Below are 22,204 nucleotides of genomic sequence, written 5' to 3' on the forward strand. Positions count from 1 at the left end.
CAGAGATCAAAAGGGGAAATAATTGTGTATTAATTCTATAATTTTATTGATTTTATATATAGGGTGTGCAGGTTAAAGGTTAACTTGAGGTCTCACTGTTCACAGTGCGTCCTGTCCTCCACCAACTGCAGTCTGTAAGATAGGATAAACAACTCCATATTAGGCACAGAGAGCATCTTTGAGAACCTTTCTGTTATACAGCTGGGGGTGCAGGACAATATATTAAAGGGTGAAGTCCCCGTTTGATCAGGTCACTTTGCAGCCAAGCTGAGATGGTGTTTCTCTGTGTAAGTGTGATCTCCAAAGATATATCGTTGCATTTATTGGAATAAATTGGTTGATGATTTCATTCATTGATTGTCCTTTTTCCTCACTCCAACAAACTCAGAGGAGAATAAGTGTTATCTCTGTCCGTTCTGACCTTCAAGACATCCACCTCAGTGAGTTTCGCTGAGGTTTTTGTCCACATGTCTCCCAAGATGTCCTACAGTTTATCTCTGACATAGCTGCTGCCAGTGTGAGTTTTATTTCCTTAACTGATCTTTTTGATAAAACCGGTTTGTTCTCCCAGTCACAAAATGTTTGTTTATACCAGCCTCTGATCTGCCAATCTGAACATGAAAGAACAAGGAAACAACTTTTTTGACAGACTGGATCTGCTGCATTCAGGGGAAGAAAGTAGAGGCTAATTAAAACAGAAACTTGTCATTGTATTTATTTCGAGAGGCTAAGATTATCTAACATATTCTAAAAGCTACTTTACATTTATTGTTTTCCAAAGATGTTAGCTTTTTTACTTTGAGTTTAAATCTTAAATTCTTTAGGTTTGGACCACTGCAGTTTATGAGAAAATATGTGATTAGGCTCTGCTTGCAGTTATTTTATGCTGAGGTTTCTCTCTTACTCTGGCTGGGATAGCAGGGATAACAATGTCAGGAATTTAAGTTCCTCCTTCATTAAAAGACAGACTTTCATGCCAAAACTAATTTTAGCTGATAGAATGTGCATCTTTTAATTATTTCTTTCCCACGTCTTTCTAAAAATAGAATACAATTCTCAGGAGCAGCTGAGAATTGCAAGTACATGCTTTTTTAAGAAGTAGCTTGTATTCTCAGGAATAGCTTGTACTTGAATAACGCTTATCTAATCCAGCGGAGCACAAAGCACTTCACACTACATTCAGTGATTCACCCATTTATACACAAAATCACACACTGATAAAGAAACAACTCACAGTGGATTTTGTTTGTTTGGGTTGCTTGCACTAAATATAAACCGAACCAAAGTCCAGCCAGTAGCGTCTGAGTGAATCTGGTCTGGACTCTGGAGGAGAGTCATGGTTTTAGAAACACTGTAGAATGACAGAAAATACTCTCTGTGATCCAGGTACACTCCGTCTCTGGAGGAAACTGGACCTGAGAGGGTGGTCCAGATGTTGTTGTGACCAAACTTAAAACCATTTTCTTCCAGGCTGCTGAAAATGAAGTTGGTCATTGTTCAGAAAATAAGTCAAGTGCAACTTTTCGGACCGGAGTGACAGGAGACCACAGTTCTGCTCTGCTGCTGCCCAAGAAGTCCAGGATAATGTTTTGTCTCACTGTTCTTTTCACTTTTGCAGCTAAGGTACAATTCATAATTTTTTGTTGTTATTGTTTTTAATGCAATTTATTTGCAACATCTTATTATTCAGCATAAGCAGTTTTTTGTCAGTGTTTGCTGTGAACATTTCTAAAAAAGCCTGTAAGTTGCTGTAAAACATTCTCACCTCCTTCCTATAATGTCACAGCAACCAGTTTAAGCCAACTTGATTTTCAACATGTTGAACTTGACTTTGGAAAATTAACCAACGTCATGCAACTTTTGGGTTCTGCGACGGACTGGCGACCTGTCCATGGTGTACCCCGCCTCTCGCCTGAAACGTTCGCTGGTGATAGGAACCAGCACCCTCCTGACCCCATTAGGGACATGGGTGGTAGAAAATGGATGGATGGATGCAACTCTTGGCTTGCATGTGATTTCACACAGACATTTTAAGAATCCAGCTCTGCTATTTGGTTCTGGTGCCGACAGTAAAACATCCATCCAAGTGCCATCAGTGGACTTTTTGTCCATGTGCCTCTCTGCATGTCGTGTAGTTTATCTCAGACTTCAGACACAGCTGCTATCAGTAACAGAATGAGTTTTATTTCCTTGAACAATAAACCGATTTTATTTCCCCATGAAACAAAAAGAATGTTACTTATCTGTTTCCCAGTCACAAAATGTTTAAACCCATCTCTTGCAAATTTGAACGAGAAAACAAATCTTGTTTATTGGTTCCAAAATCAGACAAAACTTTTTGGTTTTGTTCTGATTTCAGAAAGGTCAATAACATAACTAAACCTGGTTCATACCCTCTGCCTCTTATGGATGACTGTATTGACCAAACTGGAAATGCTAAATTCATCAGTAAGATAGACCTACTGAAGGGTGATTGGCAGGTCCCTTTATCTAAAAAGACACAAAAAATCTGTCTTCTTTACACCTCATGGTTTGAATTCATACTCATACATAATTCATATTCATTCCAGTTTCCAGTTGAGGAATGGGCTGGGAACTTTTGACAAATAAAGTTGTTGGGCATTTAGAGGGTTGTGCTGTGTATTTGGATGACATTGTTGTGTATTCAGGTACCTGGTCTTCTCTCCTGGAACGACATTGTTTGACCTTCTGGCAGATGTATAGCTCCAGTGAATGCAGCCAAATGATTTTTATTTTATTTATGTAATTGATGCCAGTCACGTTGGTACAGGGGGGAGTCCTTTTGGAAATGGGTGGTTTTTCAATTAAAAGATTTCTTTTCTAAGAAATTTAATAGACATCAGCTGAATTACTCAGTTATTGAAAAAGAGACCCTTCCTCTTATTTGGTCTTTACAACATTTAGTGGTCTATGTGGGTTCAGGGCCTTTACAGAACATTAGTATACAGTTAGATATGTTATCACTTTCTAACATTTTGCTTTATGGTTGGCTTTCCTCACAGAACTGAGGAATAGTTAGAGAAAACAGTTTAAGTTGAGACATGAAGAGTTAGAGCTGAACAGCAATACAAAATGTTTGGAGCTCCTGGAAGTTTGGATCCATGTAGATTTATTTTATATTTATAGGACATACAGCACACAAATACAGAAATAATACAATGAGCATTTTATTTACAGTGATTAAACAAAGATTTATTCTACATTACCAATAGTAATAAAGCAATAATAAATAATATCTGTACTCAAAGTCATGCAACAACCCAACCTTCCTGTAAAAGGCAGGGGTGTCCAAAGTCGGTCCTTGAGGGCTGGCATCCTGCATGATTTAATTCTAGTTATTACCTTCTCAGCATGTCAATGTTCTGCAGAGGCCTGCTAATAAGCCATCATTAGCAGGCCCCTGCTTGCTTGTGTTTAACCAACATGCAGGATCCCAGGCCTTGAGGACTGATTTTGGACACCACTGCTTTACTCCTATTTGGCAGAGGATAGAGAACTGCAGGCTGGGAAAAAGCCCACTTTCAAAGGGCAGTATTATATGTTGCTCAGCCACATAGTGCCATTTTACAAGCATAATCAAATAACTATGTTACCTTAATTTGTTACAGAAATACTACATATCAAACATAACTTAAAAGAAATTTGACTTCCTAATTTAAAGCCTTGAAATTATGCGTCTGTCTCTTTAAAAACTCCTGTTCTTTCTGCCTTCAGGAAGTCATCACAACATGGCTCCTCTATAGGCTTTACTGAGAAGTAGCTTGTACAATGAGCTAAGTAGCTGTGCAGTTCCACCAGATGTTTGCTAATTGCTGCTGGCTAGTCTAAAGGAGTTCAGTTAAAGAGTCGTGGTAGTGCTGCGCCTCGAAGGCGGAGCTAGGTCCACCCAGGTGTTTTGCACAGCTGAATATCTGCCATGGAGACTAAAGGATTTCTCAAACATGCAAGAAAGAATCAAGATAAAACTCCAGGTACATCTTTGATAAGTGAATAACAATATAACATGATGTAAAACTCAAAACGTCTATATTACATAGTACTGTCCCTTTAAGAAAAGTTGCACATTGCACAAAGCAAACGTCTGTGACAATCATCCATTTTCTAGTGTTTTCAGTGAAGTGATGTTTCTTGCTATGTCTAATGAGGTGAACAGGGGGAAGGAGGAATGCATGCTATTCATATTATATCTGTTTGTGTCTGACTGTATGACGGTAATGGTGGGAAAATGTTTGTTGCTGTGTATGTTTGTGATGATGTACTTTTTGTGACACATCTATTAATTCAACTTGGAAAATGTAATGACATGAAAGAAATGATCCCTTTGGGAAAATAAAGTAATCTATCAATCTATCAATCAATCGTCTCTTATAAACATCCAAATTAAAAGCAGAAACTTTGATCCATTTAAAATACACATACATAAAATAAAATGTAAAATGTATTGAAGTTCAGTTTACAGATATGAGCAAAAGATGGACCGAATTTTTTTTTCTAGAAGAGTTTAATACAAAGAAGACTTCATATTGAACTAATGCGTTTAAAACAAGCCCACATCATCAGTCCTCCATCACCAAGCTGAACTACATCTATAAGGCATCTACACAGTTATGACATTTTATTTCCAAACTTGACGCCAAACTCAGCTCCCTAAGCTGCATTTTTATATTGTAGATATGCTCGTATCCCTAATAGCAGAGGTGAATCAGTCAACCACAGTATGAAAAAGGTGTTTGTCCATGAGGTCCAAGTTGCTGCTATTTACAGACTTGGAGAGGTTTCCTATAACCTGGTTTAGTCAATTTTCTTTTTCTAATATACTTTGCAAAGATAACTACTACCAGGAAAAGTTAAAGTATTTATAATAGTTAATCTATGTGACAGTCAAGTGTTTTTGTTTAATGTGTAAATTCAATTTCCATACATTAATGAAGCTTTTTCCACATGTTTCACATGTAAAAGGTTTCTCACCTGTGTGAATTTTTCTGTGATCATTCAAATTTGAACTTGTTTTAAAACATTTTCCACATATGTTGCAAGAAAAAGATCTTTCACCCGTGTGAATTTTCGAGTGTACATTTAAATGATCAATTCGAGAGAAAGTTTTTCCACATGCTTTACATAAAAAAGGTCTCTCACCTGTATGATTTCTCTTGTGACTGATTAAACTACTAATTTGAAAGAAACTCTGTCCGCAAGTTTGACAAGAGAAAGGCTTCTCACCTGTATGAATTCTCTTATGAATGGTTAAACTACACATGTGAGAGAAACTTTTTCCACATGTTTGACAAGGAAAAGGCTTCTCATCTGTATGAGTTCTCTTGTGGACATTTAAATTACCAATTCGAGAGAAACATTTTCCACACGACTGGCATGAAAAAGGCTTGTCACCTGTGTGAGTTCTCTCGTGGACATTTAAATCACCAATTCGAGAGAAACATTTTCCACAAGACTGGCATGAAAAAGGCTTTTCACCTGTATGAGTTCTCTCGTGGACATTTAAATCACCAATTCGAGTGAAACTTTTTCCACATGACTGACACGAAAAAGGCTTCTCCCCTGTATGAATTTTCTTGTGTCGTTTTAAAGCACTAATTTTAGGGAAACCTTCTCCACACGAATCACATGAAAAAGGCCATTCACCAGTGTGGGTTCTGTAATGGTTATTTAAGTTATCCTGATTTTTATACCATCTTCCACAAATGTCACATTTGAAAGACCTTTTCTTTGTGTCAATATGAGACTGACTCCATGATACAGAAGAGCTGCTTCCTGCCTGATCTTTGCTCTCAATTACATTAGATATATCAAAGGAAAACTCCTCAAGTTTTGGTTCTCTAATCAAATTACCTTCCTGAAGAGTAGAAGTCTCAATCAAAGCACCAAACTGCTTCTGGACAAGCTGCTCTCCCTCCCGATTTCTGCAGAGATCTTTCTGGTCCTGTCCAGTTGGTAAATGTTCTGGTGGCTGCTGTTCATGTCGAACCACTGAAGGATCTGGTTCCTCATTTCCTTCATTTATCAGTGGAGATTCTGTGTTATCCTCTTCTTTTTTAATCCATTCAGAATATTCCCATTGTTCAATAAGTGGAAGACCTGATTCCTCCTCTTTCTCAATATTACATGGATGCCCTGGTTCTGATGGTTTAACCTGCAATTGTTCCGGGTCGACCTCTTCCTCTTTAATCTGTTTAGGTTCTGCTTCCTCCTTGTCATGACTGGATCTCCTCCTGTGGTGAAATACCTGGGGGATGGCAGACATTTCCTCCTAAATGGAGATTTGTGACTTTTGGAAGTCTGTGGGGACAATGGGAGATATCATTAATATAATTAAATTGATGACTGTTTCATTCATCAGTCTGGAGGTCCAGGACCTCCAGGAACCTCATGAAGAACTGTCCTCCCAGCAACTGTCACGTGTCCACAACAGAAAAATTTATGTGAATCAAAAAGCTGCACATGTGACTGCAGCCAGGTAGCAGCAAGATAGCTGTCGTCTCTTTAAAGCAGTGGCCAGTATACATTTTTGAAGGTACAGCTGGCCACACACCCCTATATTACACATACTTTCTCTGAAACACATACATAATGAACAAAGGCAGTAAGACTCACATTGCACATATTTTACTATACATACATGCCAATGCAATTTACACTGAGTTTAAATTTTGATGATAAATAAACGTTTGTCTGAAAACACTACTAAGACCATTGGTAGCATTGATATGTTTAATCCGTGGATATAAATGAACTCCATGTGGTTTTTCAGAGACTAACACATTTTCTGTTTGTGCTGCAACATTTTAGCTTGAGCTACAAAGCTATCAACCTTTGTAGCATCGGAGCTAGCAGCTAAAAACAGAGGCTACAGAAATATCGCCGCTAACGGATCTCGGTCTGCAGTGAACGCATCAGAACCTTTATCCAGACCTACCAGAACTTTATTTCTGCAGCTCCGACCCGATTCTGTGGAGCTTTATTTGTGGTTTCCAGTCAATCCGGTCATCATCCTGCGCTGAGCATCGAGCTCTTCCTCGTAGCAAATGATGGTTTTTTCAACCTCGGTGAAGATTTCTTGAGCAGCAGCAGTTAGTCTCTCTCTGATAAACTCTGAGATGCTGAGCTGAAGACATGGTTGCTGAAATATTCAGATGAGATACAACACAATCGTCCTTCTGCTAAGACAATACAAGCTGCTGCCTTTTTGTTTTACTTCAGCTTGAGGTCACAATGAGAGAAACAAGCTGATTGTCCCACTTCCGCCCTCTGCAGGTTTGGACTGGAACAGCAGCCTGGCAGCAAAAACAAACTCTCATTAATGGAACAGACGTTAACCAAGAATACTTGCTTCTTTAAAATGTATTTTCCCACAATCCTCATATGTGTTACATTCTAATGTGGAAACAAAATTTGTGTAGAACAAATAGAAATTTGTTTGTGCTACATTTGTGCAGATAAAATGTTCATTTGTGCCACTATAATTTTAAAGATATTAATAAAAAAAGGTTTCCAGAGAGCAGAGGTTAACCAGCCACCACACACCTACTCCCCACGTTAACATAATTAAGCATAGTTACAGCCTGCATCCATAGAGACAATATTGAGACAGTGTTCATCTGCAGACAATCTGAAGCAACTGAACCCTGATTTTCCATCAATCTGGGGCCTCTAAAGTGAGTCACAATGAAGCTGGCTACTCATCTCAAACACCAACACCTAAAACAGCTTTTTCTATAAACCTAATGCTCACTGGAAACTTTGCTATCTGCAAACATTTAGAATGAAAGTAAACTGTCTTCATGTATTTTAAACATTTATTTCATGTCTCAGACTATAAATTTCTTTTTTTACAAAATGAAGTGCTAAACTATTCCAACATTTTGATTTTCACCATAAAAATCGCAAAATGAATGCATCATGTGTGAAATTAAGTGAAGCATTGTGAAGAGAAGCACTGAGAAGTAAAACGAACAAACTATAAACATAAAACATGTCAACAACCATCAGTATGGTGTTACAAACCTCGAAACTGAAACCAGGAACTTCGATGCATTTAAAACACACAAAAAAATAACATGAAGCCCATTTCAAATAAATTAGTACAATTTTCAGAGATCAACAGAAGGTAGAAAAGCTTCAACAGCATCATTGTTATAGTGCAATGATGCTATAACATTATGCAGTCTTCTTTTGAACCCTGCTTTAGACTAAAAAAAATATTTAGCACAAATCTCTGGACATCCTGACCAGTTCACGAATTGCTTAAATCCACAAATACTTTAGACTCTCAAAATACTTAAAACTGCCTATTTTAACATTTCAAACACCAAATATACTTTGATGTTTGATCACCAAAGTATATAGTAGTAGTACTAGAAACTGTCCCGGAACAACAGAAACCGTTTCTTGGTTGTTCTGATAAACAGTTTCAGAACAACCACAAAAGCGAACAAAGTTTTTCCTAACCTCTAATATTGGGGGTACAACATATCAGTAGAAAGGAAAATAAATTGTGTTTCTGGATTAGCCGTTTTGCAAATGGCGGCCTATAGCATGCCAAGTAGTTTTAAATCTATTTAAGCTTCCTTACAAGCATTTTCTGTAGAACATTTTATATGCTGTGTTTGTTTTTTGTGGAGATTCAGTTTTCCAGGATTAATGAAAGCTTTTCCACATATTTCACATGAAAAAGGCCTCTCACCTGTATGAGTTTTCTTGTGGAGATTTAAATTACTAATGTGAGAGAAACTTTTTCCACATGTTTGACAAGGAAAAGGCCTCTCGCCTGTGTGAGTTCTTCTATGAACATTCAAATTTGAAACATTTACAAAACATTTTCCACATGTTTCACAAGAAAAAGGTTTTTCACCTGTGTGAGTTTTCATGTGAAGATTTAAATGACTAATTTGAGAGAAACATTTTCCGCATGATTTGCATAAAAACGGTTTCTCACCTGAGTGTGTTCTCTGATGTACATTTAAATAATGAATCAGGGAGAAACGTTTTCCACATTTTTGACATGAATAAAACTTCTCACCTGTGTGTATCTTCTTGTGGAAATTTAAATTAACAACATGAGAGAAACTTTTCCCACATAATTGGCATAAAAAGGGCTTCTCACCTGTATGGGCTCTCTTGTGTGCATTTAAATGTTGAATTATAGAGAAACTTTTTCCACACATTTGACATGAAAAACACCTCTCGCCTGTATGATATTTTTTGTGTACATTTAAATTACAATTTAGAGAAAAACTTTTCCCACATGTTTTGCATGTAAAGGGTCTTTCTCCAGTATGAAGTTTTTTGTGCACATTTAAATGACCAATTTGAGAGAAGCATTTACCGCATGTTTCACATGAAAAAGGTCTCTCACCTGTGTGTATTCTCATGTGAACATTCAAAGTTGCTTTCTTTAAGAACAATTTTCCACATGTTTCACAAGAAAAACGCCTCTCACCTTTGTGGGTTCTGTAATGCTTAACCAGGTTGCACTGATTTTTAAGACTTCTCCCACAAATATCACATTTGAAAGAACTTTTCTTTGTGTCAGTATGAGACTGACTCTCAGACACAGTGTAGGTGCTTTCTTCTTGATCTTTGCTCTCGACTACAGGAGAGATATGAAGGGAAAGCTGCTCAGTTCTTGGTTCCTCTTCAGTCAAGCCATCTGCCTGAAGAGTAGAAGTCTCCATCGAAGCAACAATCTGCTTCTGGACAAGCGGCTCTCTCTCCTGACTACCGTGGACGTCCATCTGGTTATGTCTACATGGTAAATGTTCTAGTTCCGGTTTTTCACAGGGAAGTGCAGAAGTATCTGTTTTGTCCTTTTCTTTGTTGATCAGTGGTGGTTCTGGTTCTTTTTTTCCTTCTTTCAGTGGAAGTTCTGGTTCCATCTGTACGTTTTCAGTCCACTGATGTCCTACTTCCTCCTCGTTGTGACTGGTCTTCCTCCCTTGGTGACAGACCTGCTGGATGGCAAAAGTTCCCTCTTTGGAGACACGTGGCTTCTGGAGGTCTGTGGAGACAAAGGAAGTGATCATTAAGCTAATTGAATTGGTCACTGTCTCATGCATCTACCTGGCTGTTCCTGATGATCCTGGACTGTAAGCACCACTTTTTGCATCTTAACTTATTTTGTAATGCTTAATTGAAGAGAAGGTGACGTTTGCAGTGTAAAGTGTCATCCACACATTGGCAGTCCTGGTAAAGATGATCAAGAGATTTAAGTTAAATTTATATTTTTTGCTGCAGCAGCACAAATTCACACCAAATTTAATTTGAGGACATTTATTCCCCAAACTTGCCCATATCTACAGCCCATTGCAAGTTTCTATCTACTTCACAATTGTTGAGTTTTGCTCGGACCACATGGGAACTACAACCACTGTGGAAGCTCAAACCTGGTGTTTCAGTGAAGTTACCCACTGCTGCTACCTCTGAACTTAGACAGACCGAATGAATTGAACGGAGATGGTGAGATCTCTGTTACACGCTTAATGGAGAATCATGCATTTATGCATGATTTTCACATTAGTTAACCCCAGTTATCCATTTCATACAGGGGGACAGTTCGTGGTGAGTTTGACTTGTCCTGCAACACTTTAATCTGAGTTGCAACACTATAAAACTTCGTAGCATCAAAGCCAGCAGCTAAAAAATGTTCAGCCCCGTTTAGCAGCAGCTGGAGCTGCAGCAACTATCGCCGCTGACGGATCTCTGCTGTCTTCAGTGAAAACATCAGCACCTTTATCCAGACCTACCAGAACTTTGTCTCTGCAGCTCCGAACCGACTCTGTGTAGCTTAATTTCTGGTTTCCAGTTGATCCCCATCATCCTGCGCTGAGCATCGAGCTCTTCCTCGTAGCAAATGATGGTTTTTTCAACCTCGGTGAAGATTTCTTGAGCAGCAGCAGTTAGTCTCTCTCTGATAAACTCTCTGAGATGCTGAGCTGAAGACATGGTTGCTGAAATATTCAGTTTAAATACGATAACACAACCATCTTCCAGCTCAGCCCACACAAACTGCTGAGGCCATTTTTTGTTTAACTTCCGCTTGGTGTCATGTTGAGACAAAGCAGTTGATTGGTCCATTTCCGCCCCTGCTGGACTGGAGTGGAACCGCAGATTGGCAGAGAAGGACCTCGCTGCAGCAAACAGAAAGGGGCGGGGACGGACCACTGTCAGTCTCATACCTTATTTGGAACAACACAACTAATCTAATTACATTACTAAATCAGAATACCATAAAGTCTTTATTATTTACTATTAATTTCGGGATTTCTGGCACCGTAAAAGATAAATTATCTTATAAAACACCATATTTTTTTATTTTCTTAAGGATGTAGAGCTAATTAAATGACATAAATAAGACCTGAAAGTGATTCCAGTTTCACTTGATGGCCAACCTGTTGAAACTGTGGCAAATTTTAAATTCCTTGTGTCATTCCTGGACAGTCAGCTCAACTTTGCTGACAACACTGTATCTTTAAGAACTGGACAATTTGGAGAATCGTTTAAGCTAAATTACAAGAAAAACAACAACAAAAAAAACCCCATCAAAATTCTCAGTTATTTTGACGCTTAAAAAAAACAGACTTTCAACTAATCAAAAACTTGGAATTGTGGAAGATCTGCTGACTATAAATTATATTTGCACAAGGATCCCTAGCAAATATGCCACATTATGTACTGTTGTTTTGTTTTTGCAAAACTTCTGTGACTGTCATCTCATTATTATTTTTCATTTATGCTCTCCCTAGATAATCCCCTGTTGCTATGCAAACATTTATATGTGCTGTTATTCAGGGTTACAAAAAACAAAACAAAATAAAAACAAATGAAGTATGTGGATGACTTAAAAGGGGAGCATTTGACTTATAAAAATATGTTTTTTTACATTCTCTCTTTCTATATACATATATCTCCATGCATCCATCCATTTTCTAACACCCTTGTCCCTTGTGGGGTCAGGAGGTGCTGGTGCCTATCTCCAGCGAACGTTTCAGGCGAAAGGCGGGGTCAACCTGGAATTGGACCAGATTTGGACAAAAGAATTGGAGAAGATTTGACTCATTCTAAAAAAAAACAAACAAACAAAAAAAACAGTATTCAAATGTGCAACAGGTAGCCTGGATGCACTGATGCAGCAGAGCCAGTGACTGTGAGGGAGGAAATAAAGGCAGTTTACCTACAGCAACTGCACTTTTATTTGATAATAATATATCTATACATCTGTTTTGGTGGCAAAAATGACCCTCGTTGGACACGTCGCCAGTCTGTCGCAGGGCAACACAGAGACAGGAAAAAACCATGCACACACACACACACCTAGGGAGAATTTGGAGAAACCAATTAACCTGACAGTCATGTTTTTGGACTGTGGGAGGAAGCCGGAGTACCTGGAGAGAACCCACCATGCACAGGGAGAACATGCTATATACATATATATATCATCAGCTTTTTCTAAAAACATAAAAGTCAAAGGAAGCTGCATACAGAGTAATTTATTGTAATTTTTCTCATGTTTACAAAAATCTTTTTCTGCACAGCTCTCTGGATTTCGGTAAGTTTGAAGTCTTGCCTTTGACTAGGCCTGGAATCTCCAACCCAAGTCCTGAAGATCTATTGCCCTGCAGGTTTTAGATGCATCCCTGCTCCAACACACCTGATGAATGGCTCATTAGTTGACAGCATGGTGAAGACGAATTCAATCATTTGATTAATCTGTGTTGGAGCAGGGATGCATCTAAACCTTGCAGGACAGTAGACATTGAGGACTAGGGAAGGAGATCCCTGGACTAGGCCATTCCAACACTGTTATTCTTTTCTTGTCCTGCTGGTGACACAGTTTGGACCAAGTTGGACCAAGGTCCTCGAGTCATATGATGAATTGTTACAGACCCATTCCACATTAAAAATGCCCTCCCTGTGTGGCTTCTCGTGTGTATATTTAAGTAATGAATTTGAGGGTAAACTTTTCCACAGATTTTGCAAATGGCTCCTTAACGTGTATGAATTCTCTTGTGAACATTTAAACTACTAGTTTGAGAGAAGCTTTTTCCACATGTTTCACAAGAAAAGGGCCTCTCACCTGTGTGAACTTTCTTGTGTGTATTCAAAGAACTAAGTTGAGTGAATTTTTTTCCGCATACTTGGCATGAAAATGGTTTCTCACCTGTATGAATTCTCATGTGGACCTTTAAACTGCAAAACTGAGTGAATTTTTTTCTGCATGACTGGCATGAAAAGGGTTTCACACCTGTATGAATGTTCTTGTGCCGTTTTAAAATGCTAATCTGAGTGAATTTTTTTCTGCATACTTGGCATGAAAAAGGTTTCTCACCTGTATGAATTCTCATGTGGACTTTTAAATTACAAACTTGAGAGAATGTTTTTTTACACACTTGGCATGAAAAGGGTTTCTCGCCTGTATGAACTCTCTTATGGACATTTAAATTACCAACATGAGAGAAGCATTTACTGCATGTTTCACATGAAAAAGGCCTTTCAGTTATATGGGTTCTGCAATGTGTTTTAAAGTTAAGGTGATTTTCAAAACATTTCCCACAAACATCACATTTGAAAGACCTTTTCTTTGTGTCAGTATGAGGCTGACTCTCAGAAACAGTGAAGCTGCTTCCTTCCTGATCTTTGCTCTCAATTACATTAGAGATGCAGTCAGTTTTTGGTTCTCTACTCAAATCACCCTCCTGATAATTAGAAGTATCCATAAAAGCAACAATCTGCTTCTGGACAAGCTGCTCTCCCTCCTGACTGCTGCAGAGGTCCTTCTTCTCCTGTCCAATTGGTAAATGTTCTGGTTCCTGCTGTTCTTGTTTAAGGAGTGAATAATCTGGTTCCTCATTTTCCTCATAAATAAATGGATGTTCTGGTTCCTCCTCTCTAGTCCCTTTAGGTTCTATTTTCCAATGATCTTCTATCAGTGGAGGCTCTGTGTCCTGTTCTTCTTGTTTAATCAGTGGAGGTTCTGGTTCCATCTGTTCATCTTCAGTCCACTGAAGTCCTGCTTCCTCCTGGTCATGACTGGACATCATCCCATGGATATAGACCTGTTGAATGGCAGAAGTTTTCTCCTCAATGGAGAAATGTGGATTTTGGAGGTCTGTGGGGGCAAATGAAGACATCATTAATATAATTAAATTGATGACCGTCTCATGCACCAGCCTGATTTGTCCTGATGATCCTGGATTGTGAGAAAGTCAAATAAATCTCACAACACTGTCTATATGGGTGTAGTGACGGACTCAGGCCTGAATCGTCAGAGTCACGTAAAGACAGTTATAAAATTGACCTTCTATCACCTGTAGAACATTTCCAGGATTAAAGGACTAATGTCCCAGCAAGGTCTAGAGAAACTTGTTGATTACTGCAACAGTGTCTCCAAAGGTCTGCCTAAAAAAATGTATTAAACAGCTGCAGTTGATCCAGAATGCTGCTGCTTGGGTTCTCAGCAAAGCCAAGATGATAGAGCACATCACATTGGTTCTAAAGTCCTTCCACTGGATCCATGTACCTCAGAGAATATACTTTAAAACACTGTTTTGGTTTATAAATCACTGAATGTCTTAGCACCAAAATACATTAAAGATATGTTGTTGTTGTATCAACCTTCCAGATCACTTCTGGTTCTGGTCTGCTCTGCATCTCAAACCAGATCCAGTTCAGTTGGAATAACAAGGATCTTTCTCAGAGATCCAGCATTGATTTTGGTTCATCAGTGATGAACCAGTTTCCCGGAAAGCGCAGAGCTTCATATAATGACTCTGTTAAGCTTCATGTGGGGATTCCAGCAGATATGTAACAGACTTCGGTGCTCCTGGTTACAAAACTGTGGGTCAGTCTGAACTTCCTCTTTGTTGCAGACATGTTGCTGTGGCTGGTCTGTAGGAACAAAGAGACAGATTTGCTTTGAAGTAAAGATCTGGATAGTTAAGAATGTTTGGCGAAACATTCATGGAGCAAAATCTGAAATGTAGATTTCAGCATCATCGACTGAACAGTGTCTGGACCTATGGAGTCTCCTACGCACTCAATAGGTGTCTGCTTCACTGGTTACCATAGTAACATCTATAGTGTCTAGACCAGGGGTCTCAAACTCCAGGCCTCGAGGGCCGCAGTCCTGCAGTTTTTAGATGTGCCACAGGTACAAAACACTGGAATGAAATGGCTTAATTACCTCCTCCTTGTGTAGATCAGTTCTCCAGAGCCTTGCTAATGACTTAATTATTCTATTCAGGTGGTGCAGCAGAGGCACATCTAAAAGTTGCAGGACTGCGACCCTCGAGGACTGGAGTTTGAGACCCCTGGTCTAGCGTGTCCACTTCAAAAGTTTTGTGACAGGTTATTATCTGAGCATGTGATTGTCCATCACACGCTCAGACTCAGAGGCAGCAGGATGTGATGGTAAACATTAGTTCAGAATCCAGGTGATAAACCCTGAAGGACTGGAATTTTGGCATCCCTGGTTCAAAGAAATTTAATTCTGCGCTAAGGAACTGAATGGTTTTGTTTCATGTGTTGGAATCCTGAACGATGCTGAAGTTAGCAACTGATCTGGTGTTTGACTAAAGGGATATTCTGCTCCTTTACAGTACTTACTATGCTCTGGTCAAAGGTAATAAGACTTAGATTACTCAACAATGACCTGGATTGTTTTAGAATGAAAACTGGAAGCAAAGGAAAAGAAAACACTTGTGATTTACAACAAATTTCCTAAAAAGATAGAATACTGCTTTTTTTCTTTTATCTCTCTTTCTTAAAGATGGCTGTCTCTGTTTTCGGGACTACTGCGGAACCACTGGAGATTATGGTGTAAAGAAGTATTTTATATAATCAAGAGTATGAGGGACAGTCTTGAGCATGCTTTTCATGAGACTGAAGTACAATAGCAGCGTCTTCAGTTAGAGGCTATAGCAGTTGTTACAACAACATATAATTTCTTCTTGGGATCAATAAGACATTTCTTAATCAAATTAAAAAGTGCATTTTATGAGTTTTCAAAAATATGAATGTTCACTTAATATCAAACGAGTTTGCCATTTTGACTCCTAAAATAATACGAGTTTGACTACAAGTGTAAATTAAAACTGCAAGCACCGTTGGGGTGATGATGATCAGTCACTGACAGTTTGGTGCCTCTGTGACTTTCTGTGTAGAAGATATAACAGTTTCGTGGCGAATAGGCGAACTTTGACCCATGGCAATGCCCCTTGAGCATGAACGAAAACTCACCGTTTTTCTAACTTTTAATCGGACATGTCTAATGAACAATCTGACCAAGTTTGAAGTTGATCGATCAAAATCCCTAGGAGGAGTTTGATCAAATGAAGAGGCTGCAAATGGCCAAAATGGAGTCAATCTAAAATGGCCGACTTCCTGTTTGACTTGCACTATGAAATTATTTGTATTTTCGATGCGTCTTGGGGAGCTCTACAAGTGTACCAAATTTCATGTCTCTACGATAAACTAAGGTCAATGCGGAGGATATTTTGAAAGTTGACCGGTGGCGCTGTCCAGCCATTTCTTGTAACGACCTTAAAATACGTAATTTTCACGCAGACTTGACGCGTCCGCCAAGTCTGGTGAGTTTTTGAATATGATAAAGCCCCCCCAACCCTAATTCATCTGGTGGAACCATAATAAGATTAAGAAACAATAGGCCTTCGTAGCGCTTCGCTGCTCGGGCCTAAAAATGTACTTATTTAATTTTCCCTGCAAGTTAATGACTCGATGCAATCTGCTGGGTTTACATTGATATAAACTTTTTCATCCATTTTTAATAATTAACTGAGACTATTTGATAACTAGGATCAATTGGAACGTGATTGAAGTGAAATTTGTTTTTAGTAAAGCTGCTGAACTGAATACAAACTTTGGCATGTGCTAAAGCTAGCAGCTGGACGGTGCTAACAGCTACCATGGTAACAGGGGAAAAACAACATTCATTATTATTTTATTACTTTCTCTATGATATTCGGAGCCTGGTCTAGCCGGCTTCTGTTACTTCTTACCGACTCTGGTGAGTTTTATCTGAGGTTTCCAGTAAGTTTCCAGCAGTTTGATGTCTTCCTCATAGCGGACGATGGTTTTCTCAACCTCCGTGAAGATTTCTTCGGCAGCAGCAGTTAGTCGCTCTCTGATAAACTCTCTCAGATGCTTAACTGAAGACATGGTTAATTAAATATTCAGCTGAGACACAGCACAACCGTTTTCCAATCGAGTCCACACAAGTTGCTGCTGAAGCCTTTTTGTTTTACTTCCGCCGGAAATGAGACAAAGTAGCTGATTGGTCCATTCACCACCCCTGCTGGACTGGAGTGGAACCGCAACGTGGTAAAAATAAATAAATAAATAAATAAATAAATAAATAAATAAATAAATAAATAAATAAATAAATAAATAAATAAATAAATAAATAAATAAATAAAAATAAATAAATAAATAAATAATGGAGCAGATATTAACCAAGAATAGTTTCTACAGTAAGTTATTTTCAGCTGTTTCAGTGCTTGTTTCCGAGTCTTACTATCCTCATATGTGTTACATTCTAATAATACTTGTGGGGACGTGAGTCAGTGTTTATTTCCACCTTTAATTCTTCAAGGATATCTGTCACTTGTTTTTTGAACTAATGTTTCTACAACTGTACTACATTTACCTAGCTTTAAAGCTACATTAAAATATTATTCACATTGCACATATCTTAGAACAGACACAGAAAGGCAAATTTTAATTTACGTTGTTTTATTTTGGTAGAAATGATAATGTCACTTTGTAATGAGTCAAAAATAATTTCTGGATTTGTGTTTAGACCTCTTCTTTACTCTATATGTAAGACGGCAAATGTTCTCCCTCTGAGAAATGTTTTTATCAATAATTTGGTATATGGACAATTAATTAAAAAATGGTCAGACTTAATTTTACAATTTAAAACATTATGCTGTATTATGGCAAACCATGTTACTGTATTTTTACAATGAGGCTTTGTCAACCAGAGCTATTGATAATTTCTTATAAGTTTCTTTACAGTGCCTATCAGCTCTGCTGAAGCTATTTTATTGCACTTTATATCTTTGTTTTATGTTTGGTTTTGTCTCTATATATTTTTTGATATTTGATATAAATCCATATAACTGCTTCATCACAATTCCTCATGTTGGAACATTTTTTAGTATTTCCTTGCAATACTGACTTGATGTTCTTTTTTATGACAAAGACAGATGGCTGATGAAGATTTTATTATCAATCCAAATGAAAAACAACTTTTAAATTTGACTTTATATTTATAGACACAAAACACAACCACAGAAATAATTAATTCGGAATTGTATTTACAGTGATTAAAACACATATTCCTTCCCTATAACTAATAATAATAAATCAATATCAAACAACCCTAGATTCAATGCCATGTAAAACCGCAATCGTCCTGTAGGGGGCAGCATCCCATCACTAACAGAGCTAACCAGTGAAGACATGTGACAGCTTTCCCCCCCCTGAAGTTTCTCCTTTAAAAAATCAACAAGACATGAAATCAGCTTAGATCCCCAGAGACGATATTGTCTCATGTCTGTCAGGACTCAACAAAATATATCAAAACAAAATTTTAATCAAAAAACATTTTTCACTTTTTCAATCAGAGGAATAATTTGTCATTTTATTACTGAGTTCACAGTTTTTACCACTAAAAGCAACAAGGAGTGAAAGATAGCAAATAGTCTCGTGTTAATCAGCTGTTTTAGAGATGTATGTAGAAAAAATAACAAATTCAACAGAACCAAATTCAAAGACATCAGGTTTGAAGACACACAAGTCCTGATAATCTCTGACTATTGATGTCTGATTAATTTAGACACAAAACAAAAACAATCAAGAAAATCTGTTAGAGAATTAAAAATCTGCTTGAAATTCACAGAATTTTTTGGATTCTGTCTATTTGGGTTCACAGAGCTCTGCATAACATGCAAAACCAATCCAGAGCCCGGCATGTAGCGGCTCAGTGAATGTGGTCTGGACTCTGTGGATCAGAGTCATGGTGTCAGAGACGCTGTAGAAGGACAGAATACCTGCTCTGTGATCCAGGAACACTCCGAGTCTGGAGGAACGAGGACCTGAGATGGATTTCCAAATGTTGTTGTGACCAAATTTAAAATTGTGTAAACAACAATCTAATGCCCATGATTTGTCATTAGCTCCAAATAAACTTTTATTACTTCTTCCTGCTCTGATCATACTGTTGTAAGCAACTGCTACATAAATTCTCCCTTTCCTCTCCACCTCCCAGTAACAACATCCAGTCAGACTTTCTCTACTCAGGACCTGTCGCCATTGAGTGAATCTTTCTGGGTGACTAGGAAGAAACTGAGGTTCACCCATCCTTTTCACCTTTCTGTCCCCTTGTGATAGTACCAGCCATGAATTTGCAGTGTTTGGATTTAGTGTGAGGTCACATGAAAGTCTTAAAAATCCAGCTCTGCTTTTTGGTTCTCGTTCTGACAGTGAAACATCCACCTCAGTGAGACTCAGTGAGCTTCCTCTCCATGGGTCTCTCAGAATGTCCTGTAGTTCAACTTGGAGCTCTGACACAGATGCTATGACATCCTCAAAGTATCTTAGAGGATGAATATTGATGCTGGATGAGTTTGTAGACTCACTAAATACTGAAACGGAACTGTAACCGCTGAGAAACCGATTGTGATCCTCTATCTTTGAGAGCTGCTTCAGCTCAGCGTCTTTCCTCTTCAGCTCAGTGATCTCCTGCTCGAGCTTCTCCTGAAGATCTTTGACTTGACTCACTTCAGTTTCCTGCTGGGATCTGATCTGCTGCTTCGCATCAGAGCTTCTTTTCTGGAGGAGATAGATCAGCTCAGTGAAGATCTTCTCACTGTCCTCCACTGCTTTATCAGCAGAGTGATTGATGTCCTCCACCTCCTGTTGAAGCAGCTTCATGTCTTCCTCTCTGTCCTGGATTCTCTGCTTGATGTTTCCTCGTCTCTCCTTCAGCTCTCTCTGTCTCTCAGTCCATTCTACTGAAGCTGACACTGTGTCGTGGCCTTGATGCTCATCCATTAAACAGAAGCTACAGATACACTTCTGGTCAGTGCGGCAGAACATCTTCATCACATGATCATGCTTAGAGCAAATGTTCTTCTTGAGGTTCTTGGTGGGCTCCACCAGGTGATGTTGCTTAAATGTGTCTGAATTATAATGAGACTGAAGATGATTCTCACAGTAAGAGGCCAGACAGACTAAACAGGACTTGATGGCTTTCAGTTTTGTTCCAGTGCAGAAATCACAGGCCACATCTTTAGGTCCAGCACAGCAGTGGTCAGCAGGGGTAGCTTGGAGTCCGGTCTTCTTCAGGTCCTCCACTACAGTTGCAAACACAATGTTTTTCTTCAAAGCAGGCCTTGGTGTGAATGTCTCCCGGCACTGAGGGCAGCTGTATATTCTCTTCATATCCTCCACATTCCAGTGTCTTTTAATACAGTTCATACAGTAGCTGTGTCCACAGGGAATAGTCACCGGATCCTTCAGTAGATCCAGGCAGATAGAACAGGAGAATGTTTCTCGGTCCAGCTTATTCTGCTCCATTTCTGCTCTCAGTCACAGTGACTGTGTGAGTTTGACTTCCAGAAAATGTGCTCTGAGCATTTATTCCTTCAGAAGAATGTAGACTCTCAAGTCTTATACTAATTTGCATAATGGTAACACCCACCTTCAACCGTCAAGTCTAAAGGAAGAATGTGGATAGACTGGAGCAACTGTGAGGAAGTGGTTAAACAGAGACACGTTTTTCAATAATGTTTGTTTTTACCAGACCCACTGACGGTCTTGCCCATTTGAGATGCGACCTCACAGACTACATTAAATAAACAGCAAAATATCATTTGATATTTAAAAGTTAAAGATATGACTGACACTGCATTCTGACCCATGATTTGGTTGTTCATTCTTTCTTCTCGAGAAAAATTAGTCATTGTTAATGATTTCATCACTATGCATGATATCAACAACAGAAACATGGTTTGACATCTTTCAGTTCAGTTTCTGTGCTCACCATGGTACTGAGATGGCCCGTGTCAAAGTGTTTAATGAGATCCACATAAATGCAAACTGTGAAAGAACCACAGTGATGGTATTGTTGAACCTCAGTTCAGCAAATGAAACTGTCGTCCATGACATTATTAAAGTGACTGCAGAGTTGAGTTGTACAGTACTTGACAGGTGTAAGTCTTACCTAAAAGACAGGGATTCTTTGTGTTAGCAGGTAGATTTTTATCAGAGTGTAAAGATAAGACATGTGGACCTTGGTAAGCTGGGATTGGAGGCACTGAACCTCCAGGTTTCAAAACAAGACCGGAGACTGCTGGATTCGTTTTCTGCCTTTCATTGAACTAAGATAACATTTTGGGATTTCATTGAAATTGACAAACTATGTTGAACAAACTGACTTGACTGACTGATGTTATGGATTCTGTGTTTTCCTCTATCTCTTTTATCTACTGACTCGTACACTGCTGCTGCTAACATAACCACATCACATAAGACTTGTGACAGTCACACATAAAGAAACTGAAACTGATTGACTACCCTTTAGGAAGGAGTGTCAGGATCTGTGTTTTTCTGTGTGTTTATTTTGAGTTTCCTGTGTGTCTGTGTCTCCGTGTTGTCCTGTCTCCCTTTGATTAGTCCCCAGGTGTTTCTCGTTCCCTGATTACCTCTTGTGTATTTAGTGTCACCTGTGTCTCTGTGTCTTTGTCGGGTCCTTGTCGATATTTGCCGCTCTTGGCATTTGTTTGTTCCGTGTGCCCAGTCTGTTTTCTCGTCCCTCGTTTACCGGTTGCTACCGGCGTCGAGCCCTGGCTTCAGCTCGGCCATGCTGCCCGGCTTTGGGACCGTTTTTGGACTGTGTTTATTTCATGGATTATTATTAAACCGCCATATCTCATCTCATCCTGAGCCTGCTGCGTTTTCCTCACCACCATACACCACCATTTCATGACAAGGAGAGGAGAACAATAAATGCTAAACTTGGATACTTTTTGTTGTAGAAGTGCATAATAATTTTTATCATATGTATTTTTAATTTTACAAAATTAGACTAGTTGCAACTACAACATTGGTCTGAAATCCAAACTTACTTGCCCACCTAGTATTTATGAAG

At 38.7% G+C, this 22,204-nt stretch overlaps 4 protein-coding genes across 6 annotated transcripts; all 4 read right to left on the reverse strand.

The window, feature by feature from the left end:
* Positions 1–3,172: 3,172 nt before the first annotated feature.
* On the reverse strand, positions 3,173–10,892 carry LOC116720976 (gastrula zinc finger protein XlCGF28.1-like). Of its 2 annotated transcripts, none has more exons than XM_032564521.1 (2): positions 10,779–10,892; positions 3,173–6,315 (listed from the first exon to the last, which is right to left on the reverse strand). In XM_032564521.1, the coding sequence occupies exon 2, from the start codon at positions 6,278–6,280 to the stop codon at positions 4,892–4,894; it is 1,389 nt and encodes a 462-aa protein (XP_032420412.1). In that variant the 5' UTR covers positions 6,281–6,315; positions 10,779–10,892; the 3' UTR covers positions 3,173–4,891. The 2 variants fall into 2 exon arrangements, with proteins under 2 accessions (XP_032420412.1, XP_032420411.1); XM_032564520.1 differs by lacking the exon at positions 10,779–10,892 and adding an exon at positions 6,953–7,279.
* Positions 7,819–11,130, reverse strand: LOC116720939 (oocyte zinc finger protein XlCOF22-like). The gene is made up of 2 exons (XM_032564458.1): positions 10,779–11,130; positions 7,819–10,033 (listed from the first exon to the last, which is right to left on the reverse strand). The coding sequence occupies exons 1-2, from the start codon at positions 11,107–11,109 to the stop codon at positions 8,595–8,597; spliced, it is 1,770 nt and encodes a 589-aa protein (XP_032420349.1). The 5' UTR covers positions 11,110–11,130; the 3' UTR covers positions 7,819–8,594.
* A 1,371-nt stretch (positions 11,131–12,501) lies between these two features.
* Positions 12,502–17,312, reverse strand: LOC116720988 (zinc finger protein 568-like). 2 transcript variants are annotated; one of them, XM_032564547.1, is made up of 3 exons: positions 17,049–17,312; positions 13,383–14,140; positions 12,502–13,214 (listed from the first exon to the last, which is right to left on the reverse strand). In XM_032564547.1, the coding sequence occupies exons 1-3, from the start codon at positions 17,206–17,208 to the stop codon at positions 13,020–13,022; spliced, it is 1,113 nt and encodes a 370-aa protein (XP_032420438.1). In that variant the 5' UTR covers positions 17,209–17,312; the 3' UTR covers positions 12,502–13,019. The 2 variants fall into 2 exon arrangements, with proteins under 2 accessions (XP_032420438.1, XP_032420437.1); XM_032564546.1 differs by having other exon boundaries at positions 12,502–14,140; positions 17,049–17,311.
* A 946-nt stretch (positions 17,313–18,258) lies between these two features.
* On the reverse strand, positions 18,259–20,670 carry LOC116720955 (tripartite motif-containing protein 16-like). The gene has a single exon (XM_032564480.1). The coding sequence runs from the start codon at positions 20,629–20,631 to the stop codon at positions 18,970–18,972; it is 1,662 nt and encodes a 553-aa protein (XP_032420371.1). The 5' UTR covers positions 20,632–20,670; the 3' UTR covers positions 18,259–18,969.
* Positions 20,671–22,204: the final 1,534 nt, after the last annotated feature.

Source organism: Xiphophorus hellerii, chromosome 6 (assembly GCF_003331165.1).
Source record: "Xiphophorus hellerii strain 12219 chromosome 6, Xiphophorus_hellerii-4.1, whole genome shotgun sequence".
Lineage (NCBI taxonomy): Eukaryota > Metazoa > Chordata > Actinopteri > Cyprinodontiformes > Poeciliidae > Xiphophorus > Xiphophorus hellerii.

Excerpts from the sequence above, each read along its gene's own strand:
- LOC116720976 (XM_032564521.1), bottom strand. The coding sequence starts at position 6,280 with ATGTCTGCCATCCCCCAGGTATTTCACCACAGGAGGAGATCCAGTCAT.
- LOC116720939 (XM_032564458.1), bottom strand. The coding sequence starts at position 11,109 with ATGGACCAATCAACTGCTTTGTCTCAACATGACACCAAGCGGAAGTTA. Across the intron at positions 10,034-10,778 it reads GCTGCAGAGACAAAGTTCTG|ACCTCCAGAAGCCACGTGTC; the intron begins GTAGGTCTGGAT and ends TTGTCTCCACAG.
- LOC116720955 (XM_032564480.1), bottom strand. The coding sequence starts at position 20,631 with ATGGAGCAGAATAAGCTGGACCGAGAAACATTCTCCTGTTCTATCTGC.
- LOC116720988 (XM_032564546.1), bottom strand. The coding sequence starts at position 17,208 with ATGTCTTCAGTTAAGCATCTGAGAGAGTTTATCAGAGAGCGACTAACT. Across the intron at positions 14,141-17,048 it reads GATAAAACTCACCAGAGTCG|ACCTCCAAAATCCACATTTC; the intron begins GTAAGAAGTAAC and ends TTGCCCCCACAG.